Source organism: Chrysemys picta, chromosome 2 (assembly GCF_011386835.1).
Source record: "Chrysemys picta bellii isolate R12L10 chromosome 2, ASM1138683v2, whole genome shotgun sequence".
Classification (NCBI taxonomy): domain Eukaryota; kingdom Metazoa; phylum Chordata; order Testudines; family Emydidae; genus Chrysemys; species Chrysemys picta.
This window is the reverse complement of record NC_088792.1, coordinates 272,797,875-272,814,033: the sequence shown is the minus strand read 5'-3', so window position 1 is coordinate 272,814,033 and position 16,159 is coordinate 272,797,875. Positions and strand designations below refer to the sequence as shown.

General features: G+C 44.7%; 2 protein-coding genes across 13 annotated transcripts in view; one reads left to right on the top strand and one right to left on the bottom strand.

The window, feature by feature from the left end:
• ASAP1 (ArfGAP with SH3 domain, ankyrin repeat and PH domain 1) overlaps positions 1-6,356 on the top strand; it is a 337,309-nt gene extending 330,953 nt beyond the window's left edge. For all 11 annotated transcript variants that reach the window (XR_010599012.1, XM_065586133.1, XM_065586130.1 and 8 more), the window contains one exon: positions 2,686-6,356. Coding sequence is in view for 10 of the 11 variants with exons in the window: in XM_065586133.1 (XP_065442205.1) it covers positions 2,686-2,760 (75 nt within the window). In the remaining variant the exon portion in view is untranslated. The remainder of the gene's footprint in view (positions 1-2,685) is intronic.
• Positions 6,357-11,857: 5,501 nt separating this feature from the next.
• LOC101951039 (elongation factor 1-alpha-like) lies at positions 11,858-16,073 on the bottom strand. 2 transcript variants are annotated; one of them, XM_005288827.5, is made up of 7 exons: positions 15,701-16,073; positions 15,364-15,543; positions 14,403-14,699; positions 13,864-14,014; positions 13,286-13,542; positions 12,675-12,909; positions 11,858-12,192 (listed from the first exon to the last, which is right to left on the bottom strand). In XM_005288827.5, exons 1-7 carry the CDS (start codon positions 15,974-15,976, stop codon positions 12,074-12,076), a joined length of 1,515 nt encoding a protein of 504 aa, XP_005288884.4. In that variant the 5' UTR covers positions 15,977-16,073; the 3' UTR covers positions 11,858-12,073. The 2 variants fall into 2 exon arrangements, with proteins under 2 accessions (XP_005288884.4, XP_065442210.1); XM_065586138.1 differs by having other exon boundaries at positions 12,731-12,909; positions 15,701-16,038.
• Between the last annotated feature and the right edge of the window lie 86 nt (positions 16,074-16,159).

The window sequence follows — 16,159 nt, the reverse complement described above, 5'->3', positions numbered from 1 at the left end:
AGATGTGCCTCATTAATTTGTATTGACAATGAATCACTGATAAATGGATAGATATGTTGTATGTCCTGTGAATGTCAGTAGTAACAATTCCATTCACACTGAAAAACAAGAGGATCTTATATGTCATGGGCCATCCATCTTGCAGATTTCTAATGTATTAATCACTTATGTGTCTTTGATTCAAAGCCAAACTAACAGTTTAATGGCTCTTTTCTCTTCGTGATTCCAACATCGAGTATTCACTTACAGTATATGTGGAAACATTTCTTTTATCTGCTTTAATTTATTTATATATTCTTTAAAAAAAAATTACATTTCATATGCATTATTTAAAGGTGAAGACTGACAAAAGGAAATTTGGAGTTAAGGTTGCCATTCATTCTCTTTCATCAATGTATTTAGCTTTTGGATTGTAGGAAGCTAAAAACAATGGATAGTGCTAAAATAATGCCTAATTTTCAGAAATGTGTACCTAAGGTTTTGTTTGCAAAAGATGCAGCTGTATGCACAATTGCATTTCCCAGTGTGACACTTGCATCTATGTATGTCAATGCATCTTTTGCAAACAAAAATACCTATTTTTGTCAAAAAACCACTGAACAGTGTCTTTTTTATTTTTAATTGAGCCCTGTATATTCTGCAGTCCATATGTAGGTATAACAAGGTGAACCAAGAAGAAATTGACATGTCATAGAAGTTAGATACTGAAAAGACCTATTATGTCATCTATTCCATCTCCTTAATAATGCAGGACTTGTGCCTTAGGCAATTCAAATCTCTAGCAGAGATACTTTACCTAATTTGTGTAATGACATGGGAGCACTAATTTTTTTCTGAATTTATTATGGCTTTTCTGGACCATTCCGTTTGTAAACTTGATAACTCTTGATTTTGCCTATCTTCAGAGTGTGGAAATGGCTTGCAGGAACTCAGATATTGTGGCAGTGGTGTTATTACAGCAGCACTCAAAGGCCACAATTAGAATCAGGGTCCCATTTTCTACTGCTCTTCAGAGGACAGGGATGAGTCCTGTAGATGTCAGGTACAAAAGGCAGAAAGTATGCTGATGATTTATGGAGTTTAAGGTGTGCTAACTACAATTTGAGGCTGGGAAGGTTACACTGAGGCCTGCCCATTACCTGACTCCTTACTCAGTTATCCCTCCACACACACCCAAGTCAATCTAGCAAGACCCCAAAACAACTGACAAACTCCAGAATTGTGGACCTCATCAGGGCTCCCAAGGCTGTGAACGAATCATCACTTTGTACTGCTGGGAAAGAGAAGGCTTTTGCTGGGGCCATGTGCCCCCAAAGTCTTAGCACCATTGGAGAGAGGTAGCCTCTGCTTGTCCCCTTGCCCCGTCTTTTGACACTGTTGGCAGTGGTTGCTGAGTCTCTCCTTCATGAAGGATGCTGGAACCTTCTTAAAAGGCCATTCCCCTGGGAAATTCCAAGGAGGACTCTGAATCACCTGGTGCTTCTGGGATTGGGGGATGAGGGCTGTTGGGCCATTTGCTTCAAACTCTGGGCTCCATAGGGGGTAACAATAGGCTCACCTATTGCCCCTCTCCATTTTGGTAACCTATAGAGCAGTGAGAGGCATATTACTATTCTGAAAACAGTGAACCAGAAGGTAAATCTTCAATCTAGAAAGAAGTATTAAGAGCTAGAAAAGCACTGACTGCATGATAAAGCAAGGCATGCTGTTCTGATACTGTTAACTAGAGTTGGGCAGACTATGTGTAGTGGAAAAATTATTTAGCTTTTCTCCAGTTTGTGAAATGTCCACACACAAGATGACGACTTATTCATGGTTTGAAACTGCTTGGATACCTCTTTATGAATGTATATTATGCTATGGATTGCTTGCAAACTCTTTCCAGTACAAATTTGGTGTGTGTGGTATGGTTGTTCCCCTTATTTCCAAGTTATTGAAATTTGTTGAATCGTTCCTTTTGTAAACATGAGTGACAGACATCATTGATGCTCCAATTTGCTTGTGGGGTGGGGCCTTTATTACCTGCTCCTCTTCCATGTTTGGTATGTAATGCTTTGCTAGGATTTCTTCTACCCACCTCTATAGAATTATTCCAGGTAACTTCCCATTTTTAGCAAACTTGTAGATTTCTCTTTTGCTCTTCTCATCCACAGTCAGCTTCCTAAGATAGGATAGTCCCAAGATTCCTCATTCTGGAGTGAGTTTGTAGCATTAATTCAGTTCTCTTACAAGATACAGTATAACTATAGGTTAATCTGACAGCCAAGAGAACCTCTCCTCTTTGTGTTTGGTTCAGTGGAATATGTGACTCTTCCAGATGTCCCATTCCAACTGTGATCCTTTTGTTCTAGTTCATTTAACTTGTCCCCCTATTTATCCCAGTTACAACAATGTTTGGTGGTGGTTATTGATCTCTTTACATATCCAAATATTGTTGTAATCAAGGTAGACAGAGGATTATATTAATCCAAATAAAACAAAATAAAACTCTGATGTCTGTTTTTGACAGTGGGAGATATTGAAGAGTAACATACATCAAAATGTAGCTTCCTTGGCAAGGGTTTAGGTGGCATGCTGTGAAATGTCCAAGAACCATCACCAGACTTGTACTGATATGCACAAGGAACAGTGTTTTGTTATATGGAGTACGCGAGAAACCCACAATGTTTTTCTCCTTTGTTGCAGATTGGCCATGTCGAAGGACAGCCAGAGAGGAAAGGAGTCTTCCCGGTGTCCTTTGTGCACATTTTGTCAGATTAATAAAATTCAAAACTTGAGCATTGCACATCCTTCATGCAAGACAGGCTTTTTAGCCAAAGCTAACGGCTGCTGCCTCCCTGTAATCCTGTGCACAATTGTATATATCGCTGCTGTTACAAAATAAGAATTCATTTAAGGTTCACCTCATGAGGTGAATTATATGTATTGTAAATATACTGTGTTATTCTGCCTTTGCCAGTATTATGGTAGCCTTGGAACCTGGCATGCCTTATTGGGTTTGCTGAAGCCATCCTTGGCATCTAGCACTTACATCTCTGTCTATGCTGTTAAAAATGTGTATCAACTGCCAGCTTTCCAAACATAGGTTTCCATCGACCATGTAACTTTGTAGAAATGACTGTTCCTAATAACTCAGTATTCTCAATTATATAATTAGCAGAGTTAAGATTCTGTTTTCAAAGTGAATGGTTTTGGCCCACTTAAAAACCAACCTACAATTAAGTGTACACAGTTTACAGCTATGAAGCCCACTTTGGTATTTATTAAAGAAAGTGTTCAGTTAAATGTAAGTTTGAAAGCAAAAGAAATATTCACTGACTTTACAGAAAAGCAGTAGCATTTTATGGTGTGCATACAGCATTTCATGTTTATATTATGTGGACCTATGCCAAACTCTGATTGCAGTTTCCCTGTGATATTACCTCACTTTAAGACAGTTACAAATTACTTCCATCTGAAAATTTATTTTGATTAAAATTAGTCATACTGTCTTTCCTTATATGTATGTGAAATTTGCTGAAGGTTTTTCACTGATTTTTTAGTAACCAAGGACTTCTAGAAAATATTACACTGTTTATATTATGCATGCATTTAAAACAGTGGTTCTCAACCTGTTTATCATTGTAGGCTGCATATGTGGCCCAAAATGTGTTACCTGGGCCGCAGGTTGAGAACCACAGCAGCCCCCCTCTCCCCAGACCCACTACCTCCCGCCCAGAGACCCTTCCACTGAGTGGGGCCAGGAGTGGAGTCCTGGGCAGGGGGCCAGGTGGCAGGGACCCCACACCCTGCTGTGCAGAGCCGGGCAGTGCGCGGCCGGGTGGCTGGGCAGACAGGCAACAGCCTGGACCCCAAACCCGTAGGGTAGCCCCCTGATCCCAGACCCCATGGGGTCAGCCTGTAGCCCTGAAGTCTGCAGGGCCGGGCAGCAGCTCCGGATCCAGAACTCTGCGGGGCCGGCCGGCAGCCCTGGACCCCAGACTGTACGGGGCCGGTCAGCAGCCCCGGACTCCTGCCACACAGGACTAGCCAGTGATGTCGACCCCACCCAGGCCAGGCAGCCCGGACTCCGCCACGCTGGGCGGCCAGGCAGCCGGGAACCCAGACCCAGCTGCACGGCCCGGCGTCCTTTAGCACACAGCTGGGCCGCAGCTGTGTGCTAATTGGGCCGCCTGCAGGTTGAGAACCACTGATTTAGAATCTTACTTGAAACCTGTCTTTGTACAGGAATAGTACTGTAGTCACATAGCTAAGTTGAAACAAAAGAACATTTTAATTTGATAACTATTCAGATTGAAATGTGAGCTTGCAACAGTATTTATTTATAGCTAATTGGCTCCCTTTGAAAATCACTTATTTAAAAAAAATGTCTTCTGCTTTGCTGAAGGTTATAATTAACGAGTGTAAAATTTCCTCAATGTTATTGTCTGGATAAATTTAAACTATTACAGTATAAAAAATTGTTTAGAAAATCAGAGTGAAAGGTTAACCTTTCATGCAGTTTGTCAGGCTATTAATTATAGAAACGAATCACTAGTATCAAGTTGTATATTAACTGTCTTCATTAAACTATCTTTGTATTTCATAGTCTTAACTCCAAGCACCAGCCAACAAACACATTACCATAAAATTAATTTCTAATAAGTCTTTGGAAGGATGCATTTGACTTCTGGTAGCGTCAGAGTTGTTACAAAATTGCATTAGTGAAAAACACATTCCTTGCAGTTAATTCACTTAGTCTCCTTTTTTTCTAATCACAACATTTAATGTACTATTAAAAACCTTAATTTACTTCATTTTCTATATCATTTTTAATTTTGGAACAGAATGAAATTGTTATTGTCTGTGATCAGATAACTATATTGATCAGGTTCTATGATTTTCATTTGTAGAACTGGTATTATATTGCTTAAAATGTTACTTTGGCAACAGTACATATTACTAATATTTTACAGCAGACAGTCTTGGCTACATGGGACAATTTTTCATTTCATAAAAGCACAACTCAAAAAAACCTTCTGAAAGTTTTCATTTTTAGTGCAGGTTTTACAAGGCTGTAGTCAGTGAATATTTAATTCTATTTATATGGTTATGAAAACTTTAAATATCAAATAAACCTTGCATGAAAAAATATTCCAAAATATTTATCAACTGTTACTGGAAAGTGGCTTTTAAACTATTGCTTTATCAGTGTCATGACAAAAGTGTATTCAAAAGCAAATACACCGGTGAGTGAGCCTGCTCACATCTAATCCACAGTGTTATCAGTTTCAGTATTTCAGACTTGTACTGTTTTTTATGGAAGGCAGTCAGGACTTGAGTTTATTTAGCATTCCATTTTATCCATTATACAATGTTTTAAGTTGCATTAAAGAAAGAAAAACTATTCACTTTTGTGGTCAAGTGTATTTTTAAGTGATCTCAAAATAATCTGGTAAAAGCTAACCATATAAGGAAAACCTAGACATGTAAAATGATGTAGAAGCAAATGTCTATTCTTTTGTACACTCTTTGCAGTAGTATACATAGGCATTGTTAACATGAGATTAGTTCCATCAGGAACAAGAGTTCTGTTTGTCCTGGCTTATTGTGGGTCATAGGAAATCTAAAAATACATTGTGTGTTATATTGATTGAGTTTAAGTACAATATTATATTTAAACTCAATGAGCCACTATCTGCAATTTTGTACATGAAATAGTATTTGGAAAGTTTAGATCTTTATAGACAAATAGCTAATAATTAGTTTTTTTCCATGGGATGGGGATGTTCTGCAAATGATGTCTTATTTTACTGTTGAACAGCAATTGCTATTTATTTTTTTATTACATAGTACATCAACATGTTGTATAGAAACCAGATTTGGTAGTGCCAGTAGTTAAAATTTTGACTTCTCATTTGAATGTTAAGATCAAACATCAGTACACTTGTCTATTCACATGTATTTAAATGTGACAGTTTTTGAGTACTGTATGTGTTAATTTCTACTTTTTTAATATTTAAAATTGCTTTGAAATAAATGTATTCAGTTGATCCCAGACATCTGAACAAGGCCCTTTTGTCAGTTGGAATCTCCTGTAGGAGGAAAGTCTACATCTCACGTAGGTGGCTTTTGAGAGAGAACTCATTTTAAGCTATTGAGTAGAGAGCTGAATTATCAATATAAGTATTCTTTAAGTTGATAATACATGTATATGTGTAACCTATTTGTTAAATATGAATGCACTTAGTTTTATCCTAAAACTTTTAGCTACCATGTGCTAGTATCAAAATACACTCATTATTTCATGGGTGGAATTAAGCTTCTCTGATGGCCCCATCAGCTTCTGCAGAATAAAGTGTTAATATTTAAAAAAATGACTAGCCCTTCTGATTGTGAAGAAAAAATTTAAAACGTGCCCTAATAGGGTGCCATCTTTCTGTGGCTGCAGATAGACTGAAAGTTAATAGCTCTTTCAGAGATACTGGGTCACATTGATATCTGGAGCCCAGCAGTCATTGAAATTATTTTTAACTATTTCATAGCTGATTATTTTAACAGGGAAACCCAACTACTATGGAACTTCTGGTGTGGTATCTATTTCCTCTCTCCCTTTAGAGTCTGTAATGCCCTGGGAAAGGTTCCCATTAAACAGTACTTCAGAGATATTAGAGAGGTTTGGACAGGGGGGATGGAGGGCTTGCTAGGATTCTAAGGGAAGCAATTGGTTATGAATCTACAGTAAAGGTGACTTACAAAGGGGAAAAAATCACTTTTCTTCCATCTATACAAAAGAATTGATTTTTTTTCTGCTTTTTTCCCCCCAGCCTGAGATATCAAATTTCTATTTTGTTGTTAGGTAAATTGGGTTGAGGCTGTATGGTAATTCCTGTGCTCCAATTATCCTAATAGTGGCCAGTAACTCGTTACTTCAGAGAAAGATGCAAGAACCTCTGCAGCAAGTAATTATGGGATAACCTGCTCATAGGAAAAAATTCCCTTCTAACCCTCAATAATGAGAGAGACTACACCTGGCAGGATGAGGATGCATCTCTTGCAAAATTTTTGTTCAATATTTACTATAACTCTGGACACTTGTTATCCATATAAATGTACAATATCTTTGCACTGTGCTAGACACTTGGTCTCACTGATTAGCCTATATAAGACATTTCCTTTTAATAGCCTTGAATTGCTACTTCCCTGACCTATTCACACAGTGGGGTTGACATTCTCTCATCCTTTAACTCAAAGGAAAGCAGTGTTTGACTCTTTCACAGTGACTTGTGCTCCCTAATAGTTTGGGCTCTTGAGTTCAGTAGGTATTTTAACAAAATTTTAAACAGTCATAATTCTGTTATCCCTCCCATACCTTGGCCAAAACAAAACAGGGTTTGCCCAACATGACATTTCCAATGCAAGAACAGAATTTTTGACAGATGGTGCAGAGGGTCTTTGAATCCTCTTGCAGCAAAAAAGTACAGGCACTTTCTTGCTTAGAGCTCAATTTTTGAAGTAGGCCTGCCCTCTCCTTGCACAAGAGAGCTAATATTTTTTCACTGAAATTCCTCGGGCTGCTGTTCAGATTTCTATGATCTGCTTACCCTATTCAATACCAGCAAAGAAAATGGAAGTTTTAAGCTGAACCATGATTGGCTGATCAATAGCAATCAGTGATTAGGTTCAGCTGCTGAGCAGTAAGCCTGCTGTAAATATAGACTAAATCTAATCCTTAATATTTACTGTATTCACTTAAAGCCTATTGTACAGATTACCTACTGAAAGATAAAGGGTTAAAAGTTTGCAATTCAATATTGGAGGTTGTTCAGTAAGAAAATAAATCCTTCAAGCCACCTCCCCCAAAGTAGTAAGTCATATGCTACTTTTCAAATGGCCTAGTTAGAACAAGAAGAAAGTAAGTATGGCCATGGAGTGTAGTCAAGGGAAAGCCCTCAACTGTTTAAAGGCATGTGCACAGTGAGCACTAATCATTCTTCAACTTCAGGAAACACAAATACTGTTAATTGGTGGATAGATATATCTAAGCCCTAACTAAAAATTCACTGACTACTTGGACACTAATTTGTGACATGTAAGTCTACTTAAAATACACCAACATTGCTATACTGCAAAACACAGGAGAGGCCCTGAGACTGCTTGGCCCTTGTTAGAATGTAAGGTCCATTAGATGCTGCAGGTTCAGGATACTGTAGAAGTTGCTAATATTGCACAACTATAGGCTTAAAGCTTAGTGTTGGCTAGTTCAACTTTATGTTTCTAGAGTATGTGTGATAAGCACAGAGTTAGTGGGAACTTGCACCAGTGGACTTTGGTGGTGACTTTAAGTTGAGATATTAAAGCTAAACATTAACACTTGTTAAACAGCTGTTAGTGTAATATTACTTCCTTGCACCTGTCATAAACAAGAAATTAGCTTAGTACTAATGCACAACTGGTTTAACGTACATGATTACAGGACAAATGGCAGCTGGTCTAGAAACTACAAATTGACCAGAACCACTCTTTCACTTAGGCTCATCAGTAAAGTTTGACTGCAAGCATTTTAAACTTGTCTGCATTTGTAGATAGTTTAGAAGATTCCATTTCTTATCAGATCAGCACCTACAAAACCTTAACTACTCTCCTGCCACATCAGAAAAGCCCCCTTGCAAGACTAGGCAACAATCCCGGCTATAGCTTCCTAGCCAAGAGTGGAGGATTAGTCTAGCCCCATGTGCCTATCTTTATCAAGTAGGCTTGTACCAAAGGTGCATAAGTTGGAGATTGTTATCTTAGGTTAACGGCTGTGAAAGATTAACTGTACTAGATCACAGGTAAAACTAAAGATGCTAGACTTATGCAAAATATCTTGTGTTAAGTTTATTCCAAGAACACCTAAGCCAGCAGGCCCAAACTTGAGGGTCATGCCCTGCCCCTGCTCCAGGGCCAGGAACCAGCCGTGGGTGGATGCAGACAGGAGTAAGGGGGCCAGATCGGGGGCCAGGAGCCAGGGCTGCAGTGGGGGCTGGCAGCGAGGTGTGGGTCCACCCATAGCCAGGAATGGAGCCATGCCAAGATTGGGGACCGGGCCAGGAGTTGGGGAAGATCTGGGTGGTGTTCCCTCCCCACCACTTTGGGGGCTGGCCTGGACTCTGCCATACCACACCTGCCCCAGATGCTCCTCCATGTCCCCCCTAGGGAGCATGCCTCACACTTTGGGGACCTCTGATCTAAGCCATATTACACCCATTAGTGAGAACCATAGGCTGGACTTTAGGTAAAAAAATATCCGTGATTAGAAGGGATACTAAACAAAGTGTTGCTTGTAAAAGTACAATACCACCTTGTTAGGCTGGTTCAGTTTCTCTGGCATTTGACACTATGGGGGGCCAGAAGTAAGAGTTTGGCCTCTTCAAGACTAAAATTAAGGAAGACTTTTGAAAGAGAACCCTAAAGGATACGGTAGGGGAAAAAAAGTCAATTCATAGATTCTAGGACTGGAAGAGACCTCGAGAGGTCATCGAGTCCAGTCCCCTGCCTGCATGGCAGGACCAAATACTGTCTAGACCATCCCTGATAGACATTTATCTAACCTACTCTTAAATATCTACAGAGATGGAGATTCTACAACCTCCCTAGGCAATTTATTCCAGTGTTTAACCACCCTGACAGTTAGGAACTTTTTCCTAATGTCCAACCTAGACCTCCCTTGCTGCAGTTTAGGGCCATTGCATCTTGTTCTATCCTTAGAGGCTAAGGTGAACAAGTTTTCTCCCTCCTCCTTATGACACCCTTTTAGATACCTGAAAACTGCTATCATGTCCCCTCTGTCTTCTCTTTTCCAAACTAAACAAACCCAATTCTTTCAGCCTTCCCTCATAGGTCATGTTCGCAAGACCTTTAATCATTCTTGTTGCTCTTCTCTGGACCTTCTCCAATTTCTCCGCATCTTTCTTGAAATGTGGTGCCCAGAACTGGACACAATACTCCAGTTGGGGCCTAACCAGCGCAGAGTAGAGTGGAAGAATGACTGCTCGTGTCTTGCTTATAACACACCTGTTAATACATCCCAGAATCATGTTTGCTTTTTTTGCAACAGCATCACACTGACTCATATTTAGCTTGTGGTCCACTGTAACCCCTAGATCCCTTTCTGCCATACTCCTTCCTAGACAGTCCTCTTAATTAAGACTCTTAAAATTGCCCTAGTTATGTTTAAACTAGGACTGTTAATTAAATACAATTAAATAGAATACCAATTGAAATATGTTGGATGTTTCTACATTTTCAAATATTGATTTCTATTACAACACAGAATAGAAAGTGTACAGTGCTCACCTTATATTTATTACAAATATTTGTACTGCAAAAATGATTTTTCTTCAATTCACTTCTTACAGATACTCACTTGCAATCTCTTCATCCTGAAAATGCAACTTACAAATGTAGATTTTTGTTCCATAACTGCACTCTACAACAAAACACTAAAACTTTAGCGCCTACAAGTCCACTCAGTCCTACTTCTTGTTCAGCCAATTGTTAAGACAAACAAGTTTGTTTACATTTACAGGAGATACTGTTGACTGCTTCTTATTTACATCACCTGAAAGCGAGAACAGGCATTTGCATGGCACTTTTGTAGCTGGTGTTGCAAGGTATTTATGTGCCCGATATGCTAAACATTTGTATGCCCATTCATGCTTCAGCCACCATTCCAAAGGACAGGTTTCCCATGGTTTAAGAATGTGAAGTGCTTCCAAAATCTGAGAGGGACAAGGTGTGGCACATGCTTTCAGATGTCTTAAAGGAGCAACACTCCACGCGGAAACTACAAACCCCGAACCACAAAAATAAACAATCAATCATCATCCACCACCTTCTCTGGTGGCATTTGACTCAGATGATGAAAATGAACATGCAGTGGTCTGCTCTGCTTTAGATTGTTTTTGAGCAGAACCAGTCATCAGCATGGACACGTCTTCTGGAATGGTAGTTGAAGCACGAAGGGACATGCGAATTGTTAGCACATCTGGCACCTAAATATCTTGTGATGCCGGCTACAACAATGCCATGGTAACATCTGTTCTCACTTTCAGGTGACATTGTAAACAAGACATGGGCAGCATTATCTCCTGCAAATTGTAAACAAATGTGTTTGTCAGAGCCATTGGCTGAAATAGGACTGAGTGGATGCATAGGTTCTAAAGTTTCACATTGTTTTATTTTTGAATGCAGTTATTTTTTGTACATAATTCTACATTTGCAAGTTCAACTTTCATGATAAAGAGATTGCACTACAGTACTTGTATTAGGTAAATTGAAAAATACTATATCTTGTTTCTTACAGTGCAAGTATTTGTAATTAAATTATGAAGTGAGCACTGTACACTTTGTATTGTGTTGTAATTGAGATCAATACATTTGAAACTTTATAAAATCCAATATATTTAATAAATGGTATTCTATTGTTTAATAGTGCGATCAATTTTTTTTTTAAATCACCTGACAGCCCTAGTTTAAATCTAATCCTACCTTCCTTTTCATCTAGTGAAAGTTTACATGGCTGTTCATGGAAGCACTAACCTCTAGAATCACATCCTAGTTCTTGCTACTGCTTCCCCCACAAGTAGATGCAAGCTTGCTTCTTGAGTGGAGAGCCCTTTACATAGAAGGTCCCTGAGGTTCATACTGGCTTGCCGAGTGTTCTAAAGTAGTTGAGACTCCTGAAGCTGTGGCCACCCGTCAAGCCTACTTACATAGATGCAAGTGGTAGTTTGAAGTGGTCCTGAAGACCTGTTCAGATTGCCTTTGTGGTCTCCACAGCTGGAGAGTGGAGACATTTTTCTAGAAGCTTAAAATAAGGAAGGAGGCACCAAGCTGTGTCTCTCAAATGATTTCTTTATTAAACTAGATGCAGGCCTCTGAGATGAAGAGGCTTTTAATGTTCAAATAATGTTGCTGGCTCTGAACCAACCATAAAACAATCATCCCAATTCGGAGTTAAGCAAAACAAACGGCCATCTCAAATTAACCTTATTACATTAAAGGTTTCTTTCAATTAAATTGGTTTTAAACAAACAAAAAAGAACCCATTTCATTTAATAAGCAGAGCTTTCTGCGCCTGTTTTCTAGTGACACCCGCAGGCTTCTTTTCCACAGATTTGATGACTCCAACTGCAACAGTCTGCTTCAAGTCCCGAGCTGCAAAGCGACCTGAAATGAAGTTAATATTTTAGTTGCCTTTCAAACTAAGAAGGCGGCGCTACTGCTTATATTCATGCAGTCACTTGGTACTTCCTCCAGCCCCCTACCCCCATCTGTCATCTTATAATTAGGTTTAAGCTCTTTGGGGCAGGGACCATCTTCGTTCTGTGTTTGTACAGCGTTAACCCAATGGGGACCTGGTCCATGACTGGACTCAAGTGTTACAATTCAAGCAGTTCAGACTGCTAGGCTACCTTTAGTGCAGTAACAGTCTGTTTATTTAGGTTACTTAGCTGAAGTCTACAGTTTACAGTCAGCTTCTACTTCCCTGCCCAGTCCATCAAAATACACCAGACCATGATAAACAGATCATGGAAATGGAAGCTTCTAGGGTTTAGCTAAGGTGACTCATCACATCTCATGTATGTGATTAGTAGCAAATAAGTAGAGCTCCTTGGTATCTCCCATGTGACTTGACTTCAGACACTTGCCTAAAGGGGGATAGTCAAAAAACCTCTCCACACACAGAGGCTTCTTAGGTACAAGCCTGACAGTAGCAGAGTCTCCAGACTTCAGCATGGAGGGATTGTCCTCCAGCTTCTCCCCAGATCGACGGTCAATCTTCTCAAAGAGCTCAGCAAACTGGCAGGTGACATGAGCAGTGTGACAGTCTACCACTGGGGAGTAGCCAGCCTTGATAAAGCCAGGGTGATTCAGGATGATCACCTAGGATCAAAGGAGGGGTTTGTTCCAGGAACAAAGGATCTGTGCTTTAGGAGTTTCCCAACCCTCTCATTGCAGTTTTAAATGCCCAGACATTTATGGAGAGCAGTGCCCCCAAAATTGGGCAGCAGATACTGCTAGAAGCGGCCTAAGCCAACAGACACCAGCATTGGGGAGGAATGTCTGTAGCAATTACTGTATTCTGCAGAGTCCAGTCTGACTGACCCCCCCCCCTCACACACATGCACACCCCTATTCCAGACCTCCCAGTGGTGCTACCAGAGGTCACACCCCTCAAACTGTAGCCTCCCTGCTGCGCACACATGAAGGGCCAACACCCTATGAACCATGTAAGCCCCATAGAAGCAAGACTCTGCACCTGAGCAGTAAAGTGGGCTGCTGCTGCTGGGGGGTCACTCCTGGAGTTGCCAGCTACATGGCCTCGACTCAGGTTCTTGACTGCAATGTTCTTTATGTTGAAGCCCACATTGTAACCAGGAAAAGCCACCTGCAGTGGCTCATGGTGCATTTCAATGGTTCTGACCTCTGCCGAGAGGTTTGCAGGGGCAAAGGAGATGTTCATGCCCTGCTTGAGGATGCCGGTCTCTATCTTCCCCACTGGTACAGTGCCAATTCCTGTGAGGAGACAGGGGAAGAGTCAGTCAGAGCTGACTGTGGAAAGCCCGTAACCAGCACAGCAAGCAGACCAGTTAGTTTGAGGGAGGGTGGAGTATCCTGGCGAGGATGATGGAGGAGGGAGAGTCCCCTCAAGTGTTTCCTTCATGAAGTTGAGCCTTCACTAACTAAGGCCAGAATAGCCAAGAGACCAGCACTCAGTATGCTTTATGTAGGATTTGGGCCCTGCCCCCAGAGGGCCAGTCCATCACCTCAGAGACCACCATACAGAACCCAACTGTAAATCAGCATATCCAGGGTCCCATTCCTGCCTGGACTGACCTCCGATCTTGTAGACGTCCTGCAGAGGCACCCTCAGGGGTTTGTTACTGGGCCGCACAGGAGGCAGGAGAGAATCTAGCGCTTCCAGGAGTGTCTGCCCCTTCCCAAAGCCTTCCTTCCGTTTGACCTTCCAACCTTTGAACCACGGCATCTGCAGGGGGTAGACAGAAGCCAAGGAGATGTTTGGCAGCCTTTGGATAAAGGAAATGCAGCCTGGGGCTGGGACCCAAGGTCTGGCTGTTCGCCTCAACGGGAGGGGCTGTTCCCCCTGGACTCACCCTAAAGGGGGACCGTAGGCCTGTCCCTTCCCCCCATGGCTGCAGCACTCAGCACTTCGCCTTGCCATCCACACCTCCAACTGCGTGGCACCTTTGGCCCAGGAGGCAGAGCCCATCTCCTTCCCTCCCACTAGGCATGGCAGAGGGCCCAGAGCTCTGTTGGAAGGGAGCAGCCCCTCCAGGGAGCCGAGCTCCACATGGGTCCCTCCCACCAGCAGCTGCCCTGGGCTCCCCCACCCCATGCCCAGATGGATCCCCCACCTTGGGGCTGGGCAGGGTGACGTTCTCGCCGGCCCAGCCGGACACCGGCACGCAGGGCACCGCGGCGGGGCTGTAGCCGATCCTGCGCAGGTAGAGGCTGACGCCCCGCACCACCTCCTCGAAGCGCCGCTGGCTGTAGGGCGGCTCGGTCAGGTCCATCTTGTTGACGCAGAGCAGCAGCTGCTTGACGCCCAGGGTATAGGCCAGCAGGGCGTGCTCGCGGGTCTGCCCCTGCCGGGACACGCCGGCCTCGAACTCCCCGGGCGCGGCCGAGACCATCAGCACCGCGGCGTCCGCCTGGGGCAGAGAGGGACCGTGTGAGGATGGGGGCCGCTCCGTGCGCCCAGGGGGCTGCAACCTACCCAGCCCCCCGTAACACCGCCCCCAGCTCAGCCCGGGGCCGGATCGGGGCCGCTCCCTGCGCCCACGGGGCTGCAACCCCCAGACCCCTGTAATGCCACCCCCAGCTCAGCCCAGGGCAGGATCGGGGCCGCTCCGGGCGCCCGGCGGGGCTGCAACCTACCCAGCCCCCCGTAACACCGCCCCCAGCTCAGCCCGGGGCCGGATCGGGACCGCTCCGTGCGCCCGGCGGGGCTGCAACCCCCAGCCCCCTGTAATGCCACCCCCAGCTCAGCCCAGGGCAGGATCGGGGCCGCTCCGGGCGCCCGGCGGGGCTGCAACCTACCCAGCCCCCTGTAACACCGTCCCCAGCTCAGCCCGGGGCCGGATCGGGGCCGCTCCGTGCGCCCAGGGGGCTGCAACCTACCCAGCCCCCCGTAACACCACCCCCAGCTCAGCTCGGGGCCGCTCCGTGCGCCCAGGGGGCTGCAGCCCCCCAGCCCCCTGAAACACCGCCCCGCAGCTCATCCCGAGGCAGAATGGGGGCCGCTCCGCCGCCCGGTGCGCCGGCCGAACCGCCCCCGGGGCGAGGGAGGGGCCCCGGCTGCCCCGGCCCCGTTACCTGGGAGGTGCCGGTCAGCATGTTCTTGATGAAGTCGCGGTGGCCCGGCGCGTCGATGATGGTGACGGAGAAGCGGCGCGTGTGGAACTTCCACAGCGCGATGTCGATGGTGATGCCCCGCTCCCGCTCCGCCTTCAGCTTGTCCAGCACCCAGGCGAACTTGAAGGAGCCTTTCCCCACCTGCGGGGCGGAGCGGCGCGGCGGTCAGGGCGCCCGGGCCGGGCCCGCGTGGGGACGGCTCGGCCCCCGGGCCTGCAGCCGCGCCGCTAGGGGCTGTCTGCGCTGGGCGCCCGAGGAAGGGCGACCCCGCAGTGGGGACGGAAGGGGGCGAGTGTACCTGGCTAGCCGCGGCCTCCAGCTTCTCCAGCAGCCGGGGCTCCAGCCCCCCGCACTGGTAGATGAGGTGGCCGGTGGTGGTGGATTTACCCGAGTCCACATGGCCGATGATCACGATGTTCATATGGGTCTTGCGAACCGGCTCCGGCTCCGGTTCCCCCATCCTGCCGGGATCGCTGGAGGCGCCTCTGCCGCCGGCTCCGCCTTTATAGGGCGCGCTGATGGGCGCGGGCCCGCACCTGCTGGGCCAGGCCGCTCCCCTCGGACTCAGCCGCATTTCAGGCCCCGCTGGGCTCTCAGGCCCCTCTGAAGCCCTGTGTTGTGCGGGTGCCTCTGCCCAGAGAGCAGCGTCCCCCCACGGCGCAAGTCTCGTGTCCCCGTGTTCGGCCAGTGCTCCGGAGTGAGCATGTAGATAGAAAGTTACTTAAAAGAGAAAACCAGCTCAAACCCTGCCAAGTTG

What these genes read in the sequence shown, in the direction of transcription:
- LOC101951039 (XM_005288827.5), bottom strand. Translation starts at nt 15,976, where the DNA reads ATGCGGCTGAGTCCGAGGGGAGCGGCCTGGCCCAGCAGGTGCGGGCCC. An exon ending in TCACCCTGCCCAGCCCCAAG is followed by an intron (nt 14,015 to 14,402) that starts GTGGGGGATCCA and finishes TACCCCCTGCAG; the next exon opens with ATGCCGTGGTTCAAAGGTTG. An exon ending in TTTTGACTATCCCCCTTTAG is followed by an intron (nt 12,193 to 12,674) that starts GCAAGTGTCTGA and finishes ACTTCATTTCAG; the next exon opens with GTCGCTTTGCAGCTCGGGAC.